The 23,040-nt window shown below is 37.5% G+C and overlaps 1 protein-coding gene across 6 annotated transcripts in view; it reads left to right on the forward strand.

The window, feature by feature from the left end:
• SCAR (wiskott-Aldrich syndrome protein family member 3 SCAR) overlaps positions 1-23,040 on the forward strand; it is a 64,082-nt gene that overhangs the window by 25,623 nt on the left and 15,419 nt on the right. For 3 of the 6 annotated variants that reach the window (XR_012410476.1, XM_073969490.1, XM_073969491.1), the window contains 2 exons: positions 14,908-15,725; positions 21,214-21,504. Coding sequence is in view for 5 of the 6 variants with exons in the window: in XM_073969490.1 (XP_073825591.1) it covers positions 14,999-15,725; positions 21,214-21,504 (1,018 nt within the window). In the remaining variant the exon portion in view is untranslated. The remainder of the gene's footprint in view (positions 1-14,907; positions 15,726-21,213; positions 21,505-23,040) is intronic. The other 3 variants (XM_073969493.1, XM_073969492.1, XM_073969495.1) reach the window with 1 other exon arrangement.

Genomic DNA, 23,040 nt, shown 5'->3' on the forward strand with positions numbered 1-23,040 from the left:
GTTGTTTTTTTACTAATTTGCCCTTGATGTAGGCCTGATGGGATATACTGATTAATCTTTTTGGAACCAAATTGCGTTCTAATTTCAAGATCCAGTAACCTTTCCATGGTTTTAATACAGGAAGTCTTTAGGTAGCGTGAGACTCTTCTTCCCCGCTTTGGGGATGTAGGACACCCTTATCTATTGTTATAGACTGGGAATGTGCGTAAAACACAGACCAGCCTTTAAAATCATCGGCAGGATCATTAACACCGGCCACTACTTTCTGAAGCATTGCTGGTGTTATACCATTCGTTTCCGGTGACTTGTAAGGCTGAAAACTGTTAATCGCCCATTGAAGTCTTGTGAGACAAGTTATCAGCTGTTCATCCTCCTCAGTAGAGGTTTGATTATGGCTTGCTATTGGCAGAACACCACCAAAGTCCGCAAAAGAGAGAGCCTCTATTTCAGAATTAGCCCACGAACCGTCGCTCGCTTCATTTGGTTTGGAATCCTTATAAACATAAATGTATGCTCTTTGAACAGGGGAATACTTTTCGAGTAAAAAGTGGTAGAAAGTGGAAGACTCTGGCACGTAAAGGAACAAATACCCTAGACAGACGGCAGCGTTAATTTGCATTAACTGCCTTAATTCAAATTAATTCGTGCATTATCCACATTCTTAATGCACAAAATCAAAGGGAATTTAAACTGAATTTAGGTATTTCAATATGGCATTTCTGTAAAAGAGAGTCCATATTCATATAGGAGAGAGAGCATATTCATGCTCTGAGACACAATTTGCATTGCAAACAACAACAAAACAGTTGTTTACCAGCAAACAACGATTTCGTAAATTCAGAAACTGTCGTCTGTCAGGTTAAAATTAAATGCACATCTTAATGCAAATTAACGTTGCCGTCTGTCTAGGGTAAAAGATAGGTTGGGGGATGTGTAGCCACATGTGTGAGTACGCCACTCGGAGAGCTTCCAGTCCATTGTGATCACCCAAAAAAGTATAGGGTTGGAGTATAGCCTTGATGTTGTCATGCCCAAAAACATTATTGAAATTAAAATCTAAATTTTTAAAAAAATGTATCATTTGCAATAATTTAGTTGACTAACTGTATGTAGATTTCAAGAAAACAAGTAGATTATAGTGAAAATCTAGACATCAAACACCATTCACACCCACATCCCATATGGCATACAAATATGGATGGGGGTAACATATCATTCATTGACATATTTTGCTAAAATATTTCAAGAATTTTTGGAAATTTTGTAAATAAATTACTAGCGACGCCCAACCGGCATAAAATTGTTGTTTTCACTGTCATCGTTGTTGTTCTTGTCTCTTCTACGCCGTTATCAATCGCCTTACTACCCTGCTTGCCGGACTAGCTTTCTTACCATCTGGGTACGTACGCATGGAGTGGGTGCGAAAGATAACAATTTCGTTATTTTTAGAGATATGTTTTGTTATTGTAAGAAAGTATTTGGCGATTTTATTTTTCATCCGGTCTTTTATTTATTAGTTTTCTTCTACAACTTCGTTCATTCATTCGATTTGAGTGCTGTTTGTTAAGGCTGGTTGGTGGTGAGTCAAATTGTGGGGATTTTTTTCTTTTTACAGTGTTTTATTTAACTTGCCTTGGTGTGTGTTTAGTTCAAATCTGGTAACTCATTTTTAACACGGTTGCAGTTGACCAATCGAACTAAAACTTTGCACACTTCTCAGATTTGGATGACAATACACGAATATGAAATCAAAACCAATATTGGTCCATTTTTACACTGTTTTACAGTGTTTTGTCTAATTTGCTTTTCAAATCTGGTAACTCATTTTTCACATAGTTGCAGTTTACCAATCGAACTTAAAATTTGCACACTTTTTAGATTTGGATGACAATACATGAATATGAAATCAAAACTAATATTGGTCCATTCTTACAGTGTTTTTGCGGTGTCTAACTTGACCCCCTTTTCAAATCTGGTAACTGATTTTTAACACGGTTGCAGTTGACCAATCGAACTAAAACTTTGCACACTTTTCAGATTTAGATGACAATACATGAATATGAAACCAAAACAAATATGGGTCCATTGTTTCCTATAGCCCCCATATAACGGTACCACCCGATTTCCGGTATTTTGCTTTTCAAATCTGGTAACTCATTTTTCACGCAGTTGCAGGTGACCAATCGTACTTAAACTTTGCACACTTTTCAGATTTGGATGACAATACATGAATATGAAATCAAAACAAATATTGGTCCATTCATACAGTGTTTTTACAGTGTCTAACTTGACCCCCTTTAAAAACCTGGTAACTGATTTTTAGCACGGTTGCAGTTGACCAATCGAACTAAAACTTTGCACACTTTTCAGATTTGGATGACAATACACGAATATGAAATCAAAACCAATATTGGTCAAACACTGTTTTACAGTGTTTTATCTAATTTGCTTTTCAAATCTGGTAACTAATTTTTCACATAGTTGCAGTTGACCAATCGAACTTAAAATTTGCACACATTTCAAATTAGGATGACAATACATGAATATGGAATCAAAACCAATATTGGTCCATTCTTACAGTGTTTTTACGGTGTCTAACTTAACCCCCTTTTCAAATCTAGTAACTGATTTTTAAAACGGTTGCAGTTGACCAATCGAAGTAAAACTTTGCACACTTTTCAGATTTAGATGACAATACGTGAATATGAAACCAAAATCAATATGGGTCCATTTTTTCCTATAGCCCCCATATAACGGTACCACCCGATTACCGGTATTTTGCTTTTCAAATCTGATAACTCATTTTTCTCACAGTTGCAGTTGACCAATCGAACTAAAACTTTGCAAACTTTTCAGATTTGGATGACAATACATGAATATGAAGTCAAAACCAATATTGGTCCATTTGTACAGTGTTGTACAGTGTTCTATTTTACATGCTTTTCAAATCTGGTAACTCATTTTTAACACAGTTGTAATTGACCAAGCGAACTAAAACTTTGCACACTTTTCACAGATGGATGATAATACATGAATATGAAGTCAAAACCAATATTGGTCCATTTTACACTGTTTTACAGTTTTTTATCTAATTTGCTTTTCAAATCTGGTAACTCATTTTTCACACAGTTGTAGTTGACCAATCGAACTAAAACTTTGTACACTTTTCAGATTTGGATGACAATACATGAATATGAAACCAAAACCAAAACCCAGTGGTACAGAAATTTCTCCACCAAAACTTGTGAAATAGGTCCACGTGTTGGTATAACCCGATTTGCAAATGTATTTGAGAGATATGAAAAGCGCCCAACTGAACATTTACAATACAACTTTACAGAAATGAATCTTATGGAGTTTGCAATGCGCTTCGGACCATACTATACGAAGCTAGTAGACAACGAACATATGAACAAGATGAACCAAAGAAAAAGATTATTATCAAATTATACGACAACACAAGAATGGTTGCAAGAAAAACATCAGCTGTAATCCGAGTGCCTCACTTCGTAGCAGCTACTGATCCAGAGAACTACTTCTACAGCCTCTTACTACAATACTTACTATATCGTAATGAGGAGGAACTACTGCTAGGTATCGACAGTGCTCAGGAAGCATTTTTAGCACGAGAACAAATATTGAAAGAGATAAATGAACATATGGAGTTATTGCGTCAACGAAATAGACAACTTGAAAATGCCTTCAAGAACCAGAACCTTTCGAAATTGACGAAGAACAAGAAGAAGTACCACTTCAGCCTATAGATGAGAACGAGCTTCAGGCAGCACATCGTGCAATGGATATTGGACAACGAGAAATATTCACCATCGTTACACGAAGTATACAATCACAATTGACAGGCAATAAAGAAAGACTGAAAATATTCTTTACTGGTGGAGCTGGTGTAGGCAAAACATTTATATTAAACTTGTTACGTAATCAAATTAATAGATGCTATACAAAACAATTTGGATTCAATGAAGGTATGGGAACGCGAGAAGCACTACTTGGACTTAACGTATTAATACAAAAATGTCGAAAAGTTCAAAAAGACGTATATATTTGCTTCGTGGATTATGAGAAAGCATTTGATACGGTGAAACATGATAAACTGATGAATATTTTGACTTCTATTGGGCTAGACGAATGGGATATAAGATGCATTAAAAATTTATACTGGAATCAAGTAGCAAATATTAATGTAGATGGTGAATTAACTGACAATGTTCAAATTTCAAAGGGTGTAAGACAAGGATGTGTTTTGTCTCCCCTTCTATTCAACATATATTCAGAACAAATATTCGTAGAATCCATTGCTAGAAAGAACATTGGTATTGCTATAAACAATACGCTAATTCATAACATCCGTTACGCCGACGATACTACGTTACTAGCAAGCAGTTTTGCGGGGCTACAAAGATTATTAGATGTACTTGTGAAAACAAGCGAAATATATGGATTACGTATTAACATAAAAAAGACCAAATATATGATTGTGAGCAGAAAGTCTGTGGAAACAACTGCACCTATGTTAATAAGTAATACCGAAATAGAAAGAGTTAAAACGTTTAAATACCTGGGAGTCCAGATTAATGATCAGTGGGATATGTCGAAAGAAATCAAGTGCAGAATTGAAATGGCACGAAATTCCTTTTTTTAATAAATAAAAAACGCTTACAAGTCATGATATAAGCCTAACAACAAAAATGCGCTTTGTTAAATGTTACATATGGCCAGTACTATTATACTCAGCCGAAACCTGGACGGTAAAAGTAACAGAAAAGATTAAATTCGTTTGAAATGTGGATATATCGCCGTATTTTAAAAATTCGTTGGACTGAACGTATCTCAAATGAAGAAGGGCTTAGACGCATGAATTACACGTATTATAAAAACCAGAAAAACTGCCTGTTTGGGCCATTTAATGAGGAATGAAAAATATAAGCTGCTCCAAGCGATTATACAGACCAATATCGAAGGAAAAAGACCCAGAGGAAGAAAAGAAACAATATGGATAAGTAACATTAAAGAATGGACGGGTGTGCTAAACGAACGAATTCTTTTAAATGCCGCCAGAAACCGAAGCCTTTCGATAATTGAATAGAACATATTTAATTGTACTATAATATTAACAATTAGTTAAGTTAATTTATGTAACACTGCATTATAATTGTATGATCGCTAACATCCGAACACGGATTGGCAAATAAAGAAGAAGAAGAAGATACAAAACATGCAGTGAAAGTATGCGCACTAACAGGAGTTGCAGCTCGCTTAATTAATGGCTCAACGATCAACACCACGCTAAAGCTGCCAGTTCAAAAATATGGTAGAATTACAGTAGAATGTCACCGCTAACTGGAAACTGTCTAAGAATCATGCGACAGAAATGGAGAGATATTGAGTTTATCATAATAGACGAAATGTCAATGGCATCTTATCAAATGATTTGTATGATAGATTTTCGATTAAGACAGCTAAAAAATAAGGATGATGAGTTTTTTTTCTCTTTGGAGATTTGATGCAGTTACCGCCTATCAAGAGATCAGGAAATCCGGTGTATAAACAACCTCAACATCTAGAGCCAGCAACAAATCTGTGGCACCTCTTCACGCTCTGTGAACTCCCAGAAAACATGAGGCAACTAGGTGATAATACCTTTGCAGAGCTGCTAAATGCACTACGCATTGGAGAAATGAAAGCAGAACATTTTGAAATACTGTCAGAAAAAATTTTAAAAGAAGCAACGGAAGAATTTTCTATTTAAAGGGCGTTAAGAGTATATCCAACGAATAAGCAAGTAGAAGATCACAACACAGCTGTGCTGCAATGGTTCAAAAATCGAAATGTCGAAATCGAAAGCACAAGATCAGTTAGTGGACGCAACACGCCAATTGGGAAACAGAGATTTGGATGAAGTCATCTCTAGTGACATCAATAAGACCGCCGGATTACCAAAAACTTTGGAAATTTTTGTTGGAGCTAAAATGATGTTACGACCAAATAAAGGGATTAGATAATGGATCAATTGGATTTATAACGAACATAATTTGGCCTCACTACCGCAGAGATCAAATGTACGAAACTGATATACCGTCAGTAAGGGTTGACTTTGATACACATGTGATTCAGCCAAAAACAATACAATTTTCTGCTAAGTTCAGTTACGGAACTGCTGAAAGATGAATGCTCTAATGGGCCTCAACTGTTCATAAATTACAAGGGTCAACTGTGGACTACGCAGTGGTGTATCTAGGATCCAAGCTTTTTGAAGAAGGGCAAGCATATGTGGCATTGAGTCGTGTAAGATCGCTGGATGGATTAAGTATAGAAAAACTGGTTTGCTGGAAACTAACAGAAAAGAAGCCATGCAATAACGAAGCGTTAACTAGTTTCAGTGTTCTATTTTTAAATGCACTAAAAACTAGAAAATAAGTATATAATTAAAAAAATTAAGTAGCAGTGTTTTATTTATAAATGCACTTAAAAGTAGAAAATAATTTTTCATGATGGAATCTCTAAAATAAAACGCTTGCATTTGAGTTAAAAATTGTGACAATATTGAACGGCAAGCGTTTTATTTGAGAGATTCCATCATGAAAAATTATTTTCTACTTTTAAGTGCATTTATAAATAAAACACTGCTACTTAATTTTTTTAATTATATACTTATTTGATTATTTCATTCATTTCGTCATACTATCGAAGAACATGACAGTTATACCAAGTTTATTATGAGGTTTGTAAATCTATAAAAATTACATTGATTTATTTTATCATAATGAGTGAGGTTTGGTTCGAAAGAATTTAATTTTTAATAATCGACTGCTATAAACCCGTAATTACTCTCTAAACACGATGACCAAATACTGTCTGAATCAAATTCGAATTAGGTTGCCAAAAGTGTAAGCATTTGTACTGTTTTTAAAATTAGAGGTTTTGCTATATAGTTTGTCCCATAATGAAATAATAGTATGTTTATATATAACCGGATTTAAAAAACCAACTGGGTTTCAAATGTCAATTCCTTTGAGTATACGTCAAATAAATCCTCATTTAAGGTTAAACATGACCTTAATCCCTTTATAGCTCAAGAAATCTGTCAGTCAATAAGGAAAGAATTATTCAATTTTATACCACCCACTTCCTTCAAAGCGAATATGTGATAATAATCTATGGCGGGAGATGAGTGTATATTATAATATTCTTTCAGAAAAATTTATCTTTTCTTCTTCTTCTGTTATATTAATTTTTGTTGTGCGTCACCAGTTTTTATCAGTACGTGCGTATAAATTTTAAATTGTGTTGATATGAATTTTAAAGATATATGAAAGAGAAAAAAAGTCTAGTGGTCAGCAGCGGCTATATTTTTTATGTATTTATTATTTGTATTTATTATTTGTTTGTTGTTTACACTCAAGTGGTTAATGTGGCTTCATTGTTTGACACTCTTCATATTTATGGCTGGCTCTCTATTTCTTCTGACATTTCAAAGAAGCTGTAATAATAACAGAAATCATGATTAGTCATTTGTCATTGCTGCATACTTTGTGAGCGAAGAGTTGATAAAAAAAACTATTTCCAAAACAACAATAAGAAGAAAAGAAAAACAACAGTTTTACCCCTAAGCAATGACTTATGCGGGTCAGTCTGTCATGATAGCATTAATAACATTAAATTTGTCTGGGTGGGGCTTATTATATAATGTTAAGTGTTTTGACTTTTTGACTTTTTACGAAGACGGTTTTTAGGGTTTTCCAGTATGCTGTTTCTGAATTTTTGATCGGCTTCCTCCTATCTGCTCTAGTTTGCGAGATATCCAAGCTTCGATGCCAAATCTTAAACTTTTTTCAGTTATAAAATTAATATTTTAAAAATTTACAAGTTAAAAAACACAAATCACAACTTTAACGTTTTAGAAGTTTTTAATTTGTTCCATATTTTGTACAATATTTCACATTTGTGTCATAAAGATGGATATGGAACATATGAACAAAATTTCTATTTTTAAAAAGTTCTCTTTAACTTTTATATTCCGATACATAGGGTAAGTGCACCAGTAGTCGGCACTTTAAGGATTCTCGCATCTTTAGCCGTATGTAATTCCGAGTCTAAATGTCCAATCAAATTGAATTTAAGTTGCTATGATTCGTTATTTTGTGTAGTTTTAGAATATATAAACAATTTTTTTGATTATTTCTGTTCAACATGCAAAAATTACAATTTTAGTAAAATACTGTTTTTTCACCAGTAGTCGGCACCATTACCCAATAGTCGGCATGATATGATCCAGTAGTCGGCATGTTATATTTAAATAAAGAACAAATGCATACTTCATATTTTTTCTTAAATATTTGAAAGAACAATAGCTTAAGCATTAGTTATTTACACGTTTCTAGTTTATTATATTCATTTCTATTGATTTTACTTCAAAAATAAGGAAATTTAAACATATTGTTTAAATAAATTAGTTCGTACCAATAGTCGGCATCTATTACCCAGTTGTCGGCACCCCACAACGTACGTACTTCAAATCATGGCTAAAATCACTAAAGTTCCTTTCAAATTGAAACAATTTCTTATTAATTAGCCTTTAAAGTATTTATTTATTTTTAGCTAAAAGTAATCGATAAAAACCAATGTTTATAACCCCATGCCGACTTCAGGCAAATTTTATATTTTTTTGTCCCTAAAGTCGGTATCAACAAAAATTGCACAATTATAAATATTTTTTAAAAATTTCTTTTCCTAAAGTGTTCTTTTAACTGTTCTCTACCTATACAACAAAAATGTTGTGGAAAATTTCTTCATTTTAATATAATTACAGAGCTTATAAGGTTAACATCTCCACAATTTTTTTCTTAAGAAACATGCATTTTCGGTTGTGGTGGAAACCCTTCACTGACAAAAAATTAAATTTCGATATAAAAATTGGTCCTAGCTCAATGAAATTTTATATAAAGTTAGCTGACAATATTGTTAAAGGATTTTTAAGATTATTTTCCTATTTTGTTTTCTTAATTTTCAGTTATTTGAGTTCAAATTCAAAATGTGCCGACTACTGGTACATGCCGACATTAGGTGCACTTACCCTATTCCTTTATACTTTTGCAAATATGTTCTATTGCCTGGCAGGTGGCAAGGGTAGTCTTTATACCCAAACCTGGCAAGGCAAGTTATGCAACACCAAAATCTTATCGACCGATAAGTTTAACTTCATTCTTACTCAAAACAATGGAACGGACAGTCGGCACCATGATAAAGAGTAAGATCCCCAACGATATGCTTAAATTCAAACAACATGCATACGTTAAAGGCAGATCCACAGATCCACCACATAGAAAGAACCTTCGAAATGAAAATGTACACACTTGCTGTATGCATCGACATCGAAGGCGCTTTCAATAACGTAAGCATTGAGACACTTATCCACTCCTTAGACGAGTTTCAGGTAGACAGGGCCTTAAGGAACTGGATAAACCACATGCTAAGGAATAGATGGATAAGCTGCGGGCTATACGACGTGAAAATAAGAGACAAAGTTGGACAAGGAACGCCACAGGGAGGGATACTTTCACCTCTGTTGTGGGTTACCACCATAAACAGTCTCTTGAGGACCCTAACCGAAGAAGAATTTGACCCAGTCTGCTACGCAGACGACGTTATAATACTTCTGAGGGGAAAGAATCCGAATTAACTCTGTCGAAGAGCAGAAACGGCTCTAAAAATTGCTTTTAACTTGTCCAGGCCGAGAGGTCTGAACATCAACCCGGAAAAAACAGAATTATGTCTATTCACTAGGAAAACGAAAATGGTCCACTACGAGGAACCAGTTTTTCTAGATAAGACAATAAATATCTCTTATACAGTTAAATATCTAGGAGTAATTCTGGATGGGAAACTTAAATGGAAATGGAAATATGTTGGTCAACCTGCAGAAGGGCGATATATTCTCATAATGTGGGTTCAATCCTAGGATGATACACTGGCTATACAGAAGCGTAATTAGACCAATTCTAACGTACGCAAATGTGGTATGGTGGACAGCCATGGACAAAAAATGCAATGTGGAAGTATTGCAAAAGATCCAAAGAACATGCTGCCTAAGCATTAGCGGAACAATGAGGACCACACCGACTAGGGCTTTAGAAACAATTTTGTTTGTACACCCAATAGATATTCAGGTAAGGTATGAGGCAGCCATCGCAACTGTAAGGCTAAAGTCGATGAGCGAGTGGATCGAAAAGAGCCACCAAACATACCACCAACACATATTAAAGGTCACAACGGGTGAATCTATATATCATGTAGTGTCGGACCGTATACCTGAAACTAGTGAAGTAGCCTTGTGTGAAGTGTCAATACCTGACAGAGACATGTGGATCGGGGGAGCTCTAGCACAGATTCCCGCTGGAAGCTGTGGGTTTACGGATGGGGCTGTGCTAGGGGGAGAACCGGACTGGGTCTTTATATAATGGAACCGGAAATCTCCCTCCGTCTGTCGGATCATAACACGGTCTTGCAGGCGGAACTCCGGGCGATAACAGAGTGTCTGCTTTGGTTTGATACCCACACAAGGCCTACCACTGTAAATATCCTTACGGATAGCAAATCAGCCATTAGAGCTATATCAACCATGACAGTGAAATCTAGAACTGTCTTAGAATGTATTAAATCTATAAATAATTACTCCCAACACGGTAAGGTAAACATTATATGGGTACCAGGGTATACCGGGATCAGGGTAATGAAATAGCAAACTCCTTGGCAAAACAAGCCAAGGAGCAACCCACGGTAAGTCTAGAAAACGCTAAGCCGTTTAAAGCTACGCGACAAGAACTAAAGACATGGGCAAAAAATGCACATGTATCCCTCTGGAGTAGTGAAGAGAAGGGAAAAACACACAAAAATCCTATGGGGAAATGCGATTATCTCAAAACGGCGTATGGAACACTTAAGCATGCCACCTACGATACATATGGCATACAGTTATAATAATAATAATTGTTCCACAAACATCCCAGGCGGGACAGGGGAGACTTCTCTCATATCAATGAGTGCACCCCGATTCTTATCAGCTCAATGATATGGGACCTACTGTTTATCGCCGAGTCCGAACGGCGTGTCTTAAGACACCACTTGTAGAGAAGTTGTACAAGGCTGAAATACTCAGAAAATGTCGCCAACATTACTGAGGGGTATTTTTTTGCCACCGTTGAAAAGTGATTGATGTTGACTGGCCGGGGAATCGAACCCACGACCTTCAGAGTGCAAGGCGGGTGTGCATACCATTGCACCACGGTGGCGTACAGTTAGTCAACTGAATTATTGCAAAACCAAAATTATTACAATATTTTTAATTAAACAACGTTCTATTGGTGTAAATAACATTATTAATATACCTATTTTTAAATAGGTAAATAAACTAAAAAATGTAGCTAAATTTTCATTCTTCAAATTAACAAAAAAGAGAACAACTCACTGTTTTTACTCCATTTGGCGTGAAATTGTCTCTGTAGCAAATCTGAATCGCTTCTCTATATTTTACTGGGAGAGTAATGGCTTCTTCCTAGCCACTCGTAATGAATACTTGTTCTTATGTATCACTTTTCTGACTTGGTGTGACACACTTCAAAACTGTTTTCAATTAGAAGGGCCAATTTTTAAGGTTGGTTTGGGGGTAAACATTGTTTTTCTTAATTATTCTTCTGAGATATGCTCGTTAGAAAAAAAAATTATTCCGATTTGTAGGTAATAACGAAGTTTTAAAAGCCGTTTTCTCGAAATTGCATTTTTGAATACTGTACCCACTGTAACTCGAAAACATATCATCCGATCTTCTTATGTTTTGGCAAGATCATTATTGTCCTTAAGCGAAAAAAAGGAGAAAAAAACTAGCCATTTTTCGTTAAAATCGAAATTTTGATTTTGACAGATCGCCATTTTTTTAAATGGATAGTTCTTAATTCTGTTTCTTAAATTTGCAGATATGAAGCATTTTTGAGGCCTTTTTCTTATCAAGTCAATCTAGTGTCCTGTCTAGAATCATTTCTCAAAACATACACATCTGCAAATCGAAGGGGGTTTTCCTTCAAGAATTGTAATGCCTTCCATTTCTAAAGACCTCGAATTTAAGCCGACATATCTTCTTTTTTTCACAAAGGATTTCTATTGATCCTTCTTCCTTTTAAAGGGGTGAATAATATCTTTCGAACAAGTTATTATTTTTTTTAATCGGTTGACAAATGGCTAAGTTTAGTGGTTTAAGTCTGAAAACCCCCAAAAAAACTATAACTGAATTTCTCATAATTTTCAAAAATATGTTTTTTTGTTTTGTTCAATATTTATTTAGAAAATTCTGAGAAATTCAGTTTTAGTTTTTTTGTGGGGGTTTTCAGACTAAAACCACTACAACTTAGCCATTTCTTAACCGATTTAAAAAAATAACAAGTTAAAAAGTATCAGTCGGCTTTGCAGACTGAGATATACCCTCAGCCTGTGAAAATTGAAACACTTTTTTTCACAAAAAAACTTATGTATTTAGGGGGTTTCAAAATTTTGGTCGTATGAACCGACAAAAATTTTGATTAGGATTAAAGTTCAAAAATATTGCGGAAAAGGTACATAAAGGAATGAACCATCATAGACCATGGGGGTGCCATAGGGGGTTTTTACACCCTTCGGGCTGTTTTCTCAAAAAGTATGGACTTGCCCCTGAAACAACTTTTACCATCGTAATTGTGGCAGCGAATGTAAGTTGCTTCAACAAAAATCAAAGTGATTCAATAGCAGGTCTTAAAGTGAACTTATCCAAAATTTTGTGTGGGAGGTACGGGATGGAGTGGACAAACATAGTCCATATTCGAACCTTATCTATATCTGGTAGATATTATGAGAATGTGTAAAGTATAGACCAAATCGGCCACTCCCATCAAGAGTTATCGTGCACACAATTTTTCCGAATATTTTTGAACTTTTGTGGGGTAGGTAACTGAAGAAGTGGACCGATATGGCTTATCTTCGAACTTAAACTAAGTTTGGAAACAATATTACGAAGGCCAAATTTTGGCCGGAATCGGAATTTCCGGAATCGGAATTTCCGTTCAGGCTATTTTTTCAGGAAGTATGGACTTGCCCCTGAGGAAACTTGTACCTTCGTATAGGGGACAGTGAATACAAGATGTTACAACAAAACCCAAGACGATTCGAGAGCAGGTCCTAAACTGAACTTTTCCGAAATTTTGTGTGGGAGGTACTCGAAGGAGTTTTCCGATTGAGTCCATATAGGAACCTCATCTAAGTCTGGCAGAAATTTCATAATGTGCAAAGTATGGACCAAATCGGTTACTTCCTTCAAGAGTTATCGTTCGCACAAATTTTCCGAACATTTTCGAACTTTTGTTGGGGAGGTACCGGAAGGAGTGCACCGATATAATGCATCTTTGAACTTGAACTAAGTTTGGACAAAATATTACGAAAGCCAAATTTTGGACAGAATCGGCAATTCCGTTCGAGAGTTATCTTGCGCTCCAACCACTACACACGGTGTCATAGGGTTTTTTGTAACTTTCAGGCTATTTTCTCAGGAAGTATGAACTTGCCCTTAATGAAACTTACAGCGTCGTATAGAGGACATCGAATACAACTTGCGTAAACAAAAATCAAAGAGATTCGAGACCAGGTCCTAAACCGAACTTTTCCGAAATTTTGTGTGGGAGGTACCCGAAGGAGTGGACCGATTGAGTCCTTATTGGAACCTCATCTAAGAGTTATCGTGCGCACAAGTTTTGCGACAATTTTTGAACATTTGTGGGGAAGGTACCTGAAGAAGTGGACCTATATGGCACATCTTCGAACTTAAATCGAATCTGGACAAAATATTTCGATACCCAAAATTTGAACCGAATCGATTGATCCGTTCGAGAGTTATCGTGCGCACCAGCCAGCCAGACAGACGGACAGACAGACAGACGGACGGACATTGCTAGATCTACTCAAAATTGTCTGAAACGGATATCGTACAAACATACTTGGGGTCTAAAACCATTATTTCGATGAGGCACATTTTTGGTCGTATCAAAGTGTAAATACCCTCTTTAGCCTAAAGGCTGAGGGTATAATAACTTGTACCTTTACCGTTATAAAAAATAAAACGAAGTGACCCAAACGAAGTAAAGGCATTGTCGTTGTCCAGGGATCCCAACACGTTATAATTTTGCATCAGAACGCTTGAATATTTTTCTGGTCAACTTTTGTAGCACAGTGCCATTTATCGACATTTTTCGAAAAGTTTGCTCCTTCTAAAGGCCAAAACTGCCTGAAGAAGCGTTTCAATGCGATGTATTAGAGAGTTCTTAATTACTGTATTGGCTACAATTGTTGTCCTTGTGTTCGATCGTAAGGCTCGATTTTCACCGTAGACCTATGGTCTAGTGGACTTTTTTGCTCAGTACAACCCCAGGAATAAGAAACGCGAAGGGCCCATTAAGGTTTTCAAATCGCCCCGGCCTATTGTACAGCCATAGCTGCCGGGAAGGCCGGTTGATTCGTTACATAAAGAATGTTTTCGAGGAACCACTCGTGGATTTTCTAAAGAATATGTTTAAGGAATCATTTGTGAAGTTTTTACAGAATATTTGTAAGGAGCCATTCGTGTATTTTTGAAGAATATTTTTGCTGAATATTTCAAGTACGTGCTTTCTTCGATTCTTTTAAAGAATGGTCCTTTTTCTTAGGGAGACGACGACCAGGCGCCTCGAACCAAGTTTTTCTCATTAACATTTCCCCTACCGAAAAAAACTACTTTGTCTTCCCTTCCTAGGATCTTGAGGCAAAGTTTTCTCCCTGATTTATTATCTCTCTTATATGCATAGCTAATAATATGTTTCTTCTTCTTTTTCATTGCAGATAATTTAATGTTCGACCAAAATTAAAAGCGCGGAATATATCTTCCATTTTCTAAACTCAGTCATCGTATTGAGGAGATTCAAACAACAAAATGCCACTGCCCAAACGTTCTATTGAGCCGGTGCATGTGGCCCGTTCTGTTTACCAGCAGGATGAATTACAATCTGTGGAATTGGAAACGGTGACAAATACAACGCTGACCAATATCATACGTCAGCTATCCTCTCTGTCGAAACATGCCGAAGATGTTTTCGGTGAATTGGCCCGTGATGTGGGCAATATTGGTGATCGTGCAAACTCACTGCAGGCCCGTATCGATCGATTAGCCATTAAAGTTACCCAACTAGATAGTACCGTAGAAGAAGTACCGCTAACGGATATCACACGAAAGAAAGCTTTTAAATCTGCCAAAAATTTCGATCAACAAATCTTCTCACGAGCAACAATGCCAGCACCAATGCTCGAAACCTATGCACAATGTGATAAGCCACCACCATTGGATAAACTCAACATCTATCGGGATGATGGCAAGGATGGTCTCAAATTCTATACAGATCCAAATTATTTCTTTGAGCTATGGCGACAGGAAATGCTCAAGGATACGGAACGTGTTATGCACGATAAAGGCAAGAAAATGCATAAGCCACGACAGGATGGTGGTGCCAGCGGACGTGGTCACAAGAAACGGGTGCGAACGCCGCACAATACCCGAGAGAAACAACGACAAATTGCCATTGGTCATGGGGAAACTTTAATGCCAAATAATGTTATTTATCGTACCCCGAATTCAGTGGTTAATGAGGAAGCTGGTTATGGCAGTAAGTATAATGTTTTATGTAGTAAGGTTAACCATGTCCCATATGTGTGTGGCAACAGACAGTGTGTCGGCGGTGATGGACTCATTGTGCTGGTCGTTCGTCGTCCTGCCACATTGTGGACAACAACAACAAAAACAAAATTGTTATAATAGGTTGTGGGTAGATTAATTTTATGTTTTTATGGTTTTAATTAATTATAAGTTTTGTGTATTTTCTGTTTTATTTATTGCGCGGGTAATGTACGTACGTATACACACCTATTCACACACACAGTTATACACACATACGTACAATTTAAATGTATTCTACAGGGTGTTGTCCGGAAAAGCCTTAGGGACTAAATATAAGGGTGTTGTTGTTGACAATCCTACATAGTATGTTCATGCATGCATACGTTGTTGTTCATACCAAGTGTTCATACTAAGTGTTAAGTTGCTCTTCTGTTACTATCTGGTGTTGTAAACGCAAAACGTAACTGTAATTTGTAGATTATACACAGCCATTTCTATGCAAATACAGGCTTCGCATGTAATAATTTTTATTAAAACAGACAACTTGGGTTCTTTGTTCGTTTAAAGTGAAAATGGGTAGGTTTTAGAAAAGTTTAGTTACTATTTTAGTTGGGGATGTTCCATTTCTAACATAATTTAAGGATTATCTAGTTAAGTTACATGGAATAAAATTTGAACAGTAATGTAACTAAAAGTTAAAAAATGTTTTTAAATGTGGTTTCGTAGCACCCATATCCTCTTCTCCCCCAATAATACTCAAATTGGCATGGACATAACTTCTAAGTGTATAAAGAAGTAATATAACAAAGATCAATGCAGGATTATATAATAGTAGAAGGACCAAACTAAAATCCCATAGTTAATTTTAAATTTTTCCACGAAAATCCCAAAAGGGACAATGGGGACTTCTCTCATATTAATGAGTGCACCTCGATTCATATGTTATCTACAGTTTATAGCAAGATTGAAAGAAGTCAATTGACTTGTTATGTATTTTTACCAAACCATGATCGGTACTTGGCAATTTAAAAAATTATAATGGAAACTATGTCTTAAAGGAAGATCAGAGTATTCATCTCATATTTAGCCGGTGGCAATGACATCTACGAAATAGATACCACGGCAGCGGGTTCCTACGTACCGGATTGTCCTGCTGCCTACCCAACATCAAACCTGTCCTTCTACGTAGTTTTAATGTTGTTACATATGTTCCCACAACATCCCCAAAGGGACAAGGGAGACTTCTCGCATATCAATGAGTGCACGCCGATTCATATTGACTCAATGATATGGGACCTACTGTTTATTGCCGAGTCCGAACGGCGTGTCTTACGACACCACTTGTAGAGAAGTTTTTCATGGCTGAAATACTCAGGAAAATGTCGCCAGCATTACTGAGGGGGAATTTTGCCACCGTTGTAAATTTGATGTAGCTTGGCCTGGGATTCGAACCGCAGACCTTCTAAGTGCAAGGCGGACGTGCTAACCATTGCACCACGGTGGCCCCCAATGTTGTTATAACAACAAAAACAAAACATATGTTCGACAGTCTCTATTTCTTACCCATCTTTACATAATCTACAGTGATCAATGTCACTGTCATTCCTTTTTGGCATTAGAGGTCAAACCCTACAGGAACCCTTAATAAGTCTCATAGTGATTTTCATCCCTAGGTTAGCTTTGGTTACAGGATGCGCAGCTGCAGTTGGTTGTTTACAGATACTTCACTCGGACACCAGCGGTCCATTGTTTTCATCCTGAAAAGGGATAGAATGGAGGTGGGAGGGGGAAAGGAGGTGAGAAGGACTGGAAAGGGATATGTATAACGGAGAGGTGGAGAAGAGGATGCGTTTAGCTCAACTTGCTTAGTTAGTCTATGATTACCGGCCCCATAGCCCCACTTAAGGCTCATCCTTAGGTTAACAGAGCTGCAGGTCTATGGAGGAAAAAATAAGAGAGATATACCATCTGATGCGGTCTTGGGCTGAGCATAGAAGTTGCTCGATTGTTTCAGTATCTTCCAGATTCTTTCATAGCCCGCAATACTCAATGTTGTTACCTCCCCTTACAGCGATTCTGATTTCTGAGATTACCGGCCAAATAGACTTCGATACCTTACATCCAGGTGTGTTTCCTCTGCGGTGCTTGGCACAGTTCTCCACCCACTGCGTGCCTCGTCTTGCCAGCAAAGCAACTGTCTCATTTTCCTCAAAATTGCAGTACCCCGGTACCCAACAAAAATGTTCGGGTGTATTACGAGTTTGACTATCCTCCAAGGTCTGTGACTATATGCAATGTCTGTCATACCTACTAGTAGTTCTAAAGCAAATACTTTTGCCTGAAAATTACTGCAGTTGTCGTTAAGTTTGTACGAGGGTCTGATGGACAGTTCGTCACAATATACCCCATATTCTTCCAATTTCAACCCATCAGTGAAAATGGATAGCCTATCGGGAAGTGGCCTTCCATTCTCCCACTCACTCCTATCAGGGATTATTACCTCCGCTAAGTCAACGGATGTCCTGCATCCAGGTTCCCAAAGTCATCTTCGGTGTGCTTTCTGAAAGTAGATCTCACGAAGTGAGACAGATTCATTGATTGGTAGAACAAGGTTGCTTCAATTTCACCAATTCCCGCCACTTAAAACTGGATCAGGATATTCATAGGATGGAGATCCAGGATAATGTTAAAGGCGGTCTGAGGAGTGATTTTATTGTTCCAGTAATCAGTTTTGGGGCAGCCCGATGCACACTTGATAATTTGGAAAATAAAGCTTTATTCCCAAGTGCTTGTCACCAGACAAGTCCACCATGGATTAAGATGGGCAGAACCACAGTGTATGACATTTTGTCTAAGTCCCCAAATTTTCCCAATAGAGTTCTTGAAGGAGTATAGTACGACACATAAGACCGCTCCTTGGTATTTCGTTCCATGACAAGCAATGGTCAAGGGTATATTCAGATGTTAGATTGACCGACCACGGTGAGGTCTCCTACGTATTATAGATGCCCTATCGCCGGGGTGTCAGGCGCCTTTCGAAGATTTAAGGTTTGTATGGTAGGTACAAACTGTATTAGAACGGAGCCTTGTTTACAACTGGACATTTCAACGTCGTACACTCTTAGTTGTCACGTCCTTGCTTGGTACTAGAGGGCTATGCCATGTTGGACCTCCATTCCCCACTAACACAATGACGCATGGATCCAATTAAATGGATTAATGGATCCAATCAAAATCCAACGATGACAACTCCAAATCCCGATTTTGACAAAACCACGTCTTGAGAAACCCTGTCTACCGTTGAAGTGACGGTAGTTTCGGGAGGGGACGGACAAATGTACCCTGTCTAAAAGTTGTCAAGGACGGTCTGGCTGACCAAAGCCGATAACTTCTAGACCTACTGGAGCAACGCTGGCCCGGAGCCTCAGCCAGGGTAGTGCTTCTGTTGGGATCGAGAAAATGTCACCACAGTCATACCAGCGGCTTCAGCGGAAGCAAACGAAGCCTTGAAACCAGGACCATCTGAAACACCAACATCCATACTTACCCTAGAGAAATCCAGAATATAACAGGCATTCACTCATCCCGATGACTGAAGAGGCCAAGCTGGCCTCTACGCCAACATCGACCCCTATAGCCACCAAAGGTTAAATTGGGAGCGATGGTGGTGGAACCAGCGACCCGCGAGGTATTCACATTACTTGACTTCAATTCCCTCTTCAAAGGGAGGTCCTGTGCGAACAGTGTCCACCTTAAAGCCGAGGGAGCTGAAGGCAAAAGAGACCAACATAAACTCAAGGACGCACAGGGTTGGGAAGTCTGGCACGGAATCGGCCTCTGTATCCTGAGGGTTTTACCAAACATTCTGCCACCTCTGCCGACTGTCAAAAGAATGAAAGCCGGAAATAAACCATAGTGAAGGTAGCCCTTTAGATAAACTGAATCAAAATGTGTTTTCCGGATATTGTATCGCGGGTGGTTGCGCTGGACAGAATACAGGCCGACCAATGGTGCCAGATGAATTTCGACCAACGACATCTACGAGACGTTGTGTTCGTGGACGGTGGGAACCTCCCAAACATATGCAGTTCGGTAGCACTGCCCCGAACAGAGGAATCAAGATCATCTGTTGTGAAAAAGGAATCTATAGACTTCCTTGTCAACACTATAGACGGCCTTGGAGATCTCTGGGAATGGTGCCGACTATGCTTGAGGATAAACTCTATTCATAATATTTGAGAAGGACTAATTTACTTCTCCATGATCTACGAAAGTCCTGCATTCAGATTTTTTGGGACTTATTGGTAGTGGGTGGTGTGACCTATAGAAGACGCGACTGTCGTGTACTAATTTGGTAGCTGTTGTGGCTATCGGTGCTTTCAAGAAAATTCCCTCAATTAAAACAGCGCTATATTGTGTGTCATAGATACATAAGTAGCTATAGACACATACGACAATACGCTGTCAATCACATGGCAGTGGGTTCTCATGTACCGGATTGACCCGGAACCTCATAACATACGCGTTTCTATCATTTTTCTGTGTTGGGAGCAGCATATCCCGGAATGCCTGCCTGTAGAAACTATCGCTCCCTTTCTTTACCTTATCTCTGAGTTACATGATCTCTGTCATCTCTGGGTTAAAAAATCGGTGGGGGCTTAGGCACTTTCGATACCGGAAGTTGTACTTTCACTACAGAAGAATGTTGAATCTGGTCAATGGATATGGATGGTACATATTTATTAGTCAGATCCCCTCTGAGCGATGCTGAACCCATACATACATAGTTAGATATAAATACTAGCCTCTTAAGTCATGTGTGAAAATAGATACAGTTAGCTAGCTACTTGGGGGAAATAGTGATTTATCTAAAATTGCTGTTAGTATACAGGTATTTAACTTTTTAAATCATTCGATGTTTTGAAGACAGCGGATATGGATACGTAGATGTTACTGACTTGTTTAGAGTTTACAATTGTCCGATGCAGTTGCCTTAGATATCATAAGTTCGTGACACTTATAGCCGTTTTTGTACTACATTTTTCAAACATACCAACAACATTATTTTTTTCAATTCGTGAAAGAGTTTTCGAAACGTGATTACTTACTTTCCGGATGAATGCGTGTTTCATGTTACATTTTCAATTTGAATTGATGTGCGAAGCGATGTCTTGCAAATTACAGCACTAGGTTGGTGGACAGAGAGCAACTTTCTCCAACTACAGTGAGGAAATATCCAACTGCGATTTATTTCTTTGTTTTGTTTTATAGTTTTTGATCAAAAGTAGGTACTAACAATTTTGTATTTTTGTTTCATTTTTTTAATTCAATATTTTGTTGGTTTATTTTTAAACAACTCAAATCAACTAACTAAAAAACAACCCACCTATCTACTACCCAACGTAACAACACTTTCGTCGTCAACAATGACAACAACAACAAATTTGTTGATTTTTTCCCTCCCAATATTTGATTAGCACAACTTGTTGAAATCCAAACTACTGTCCCAGTGACAGCAGATAGTGAGAGTACAACACTACAACAACAACAACACCAACAACAGCATCAAGAAGATAAACAACTACAACAGCTTCTACTGTTACTGCAACAAGAAGAAGAAGAACACGATCAAATACAAGGTGGTGGTGGTGATGGTGATATATTTTTCTTAAAACGCAATCATCGTCGTCACAACAACAACAATAATCGACAATATTTTGTGGTCAGCAACAAGACAAGTGACAGCAACAACTTTGATGAATTTACATGTAGGTACGACAACGCAACGACAGCGTTTTTTCTTCTTCTCTCAAAGCCATATCAAAAGCTAGCTACTAGCCAGTCAAGCAGTCAACCAGCCCACCAACCAACCAACCATCCATCCACATTATTTCTTCTATCCCATTCAAGTTGAACAAAAAATCCATCCAGTCAAACCATTTCATGCTGTCACTGCAAGTTGTTTAAAACCAAGCGAAAAACGAATGAAAAATTAAAAGCAAATGCTACGCAAACCATAAAATCAATCCATTTTAAAGAAATCGAAACTAGCCTGCTGTATTCTCTTCTTTCTACTACCTCTGTTCGTTCTAGTTCTAGTTTTCCTAACATCCCACCCCCGCCCCTTTTCAACTTCTCATTGTATATTTTAAATGTTGTTTGTTCTACAACTACATTCCTCTCATACCTACTCCAAATCGTTCTGAATGACAGATATTCGCCCATTAACACTAATTTTAGTTCCGTTCCTTTAAAGAATTTAGCTTATTTATGGCCAAAAATATTTCGCTAAAAAGGGAAAACAAAGCACAAATTTCAAGTCATCATTACCACCACCACAGCAACATCAACAACCATTAGTTAAGCAAAATGACATAGCCAAATCATTAGACAAAAGCCTTAGCTTTTAAGCCACAACTTAAGCAAACAGTTTGCTGCAAACACATACATACATAGCCGACTTTTATAAGCATACGAATGTTTTTTGCTCCTGCCTATAGGCTGGTCAGATATTTGTCATTGATTAAATCGCTGTCACTAATTTCGAGAGGAAAGATAATGGAATGAAAACATAAAAGCAATGAATCAGAATGAGAATCTCATGAAATTGCAGGATTCAATATTGGAATTTGGGAAATATAATTAGGCAAGTTATATTTGGTCCCACTTATGGGAATTTTATTGGGTAAAGTGAATTTTTAAGGAAAAACTTTAGAATGGTACTAATGGGGTGAAATGATTAGCATGCCCACATTGTTCACAAAAAGTAATGGAGTCGCATTTCAAGCAAAAGATCTGTAAAGAGAAGATAGAAAACAAAGAGAAAGAACGCAGGAAGAGGAAGTGGTATTTTAGATAGATAGGGACAATTTAGGATTAGTGAGTCCAAATTACACCGTCCCATCCACTTCAAACTCTTGATGGCATTATTGAAGGTAACGAGCTTCATTTTTGAATAAGAAGTTGTCGCAAAGTCCTGATAACCAATATTACCGGAAAGCATTTATAAGGTTTTCCAAGCCTTTTCTGCACTCAATGACGTCTTCAGATTTGAGGTAAGTGGATTTGATGGCTTTTAGTAGTCGCTTGGCTATTCACGAAGACAGTCACCGGTTCAAAGATCTCAACATCCAGAATTTTTAGGAAATCTGCTACCTTCCTGCTTGGAAATCGCTACAGATTTTATCCTACGTGTATGAGCCCCATCATGGGGCCAACATCGGTCAATGTCTTTGTGGCATCCTGCCTCGGAAGGGTTTTTTTATCGATGATGGACCAACTGGTACTGGTGTTGTCGATAGTTG

The sequence above is a fragment of the Musca autumnalis genome, unplaced genomic scaffold, assembly GCF_047663935.1.
Source record: "Musca autumnalis isolate F117 unplaced genomic scaffold, ASM4766393v1 scaffold_2, whole genome shotgun sequence".
In the NCBI taxonomy this organism is placed as follows: domain Eukaryota; kingdom Metazoa; phylum Arthropoda; class Insecta; order Diptera; family Muscidae; genus Musca; species Musca autumnalis.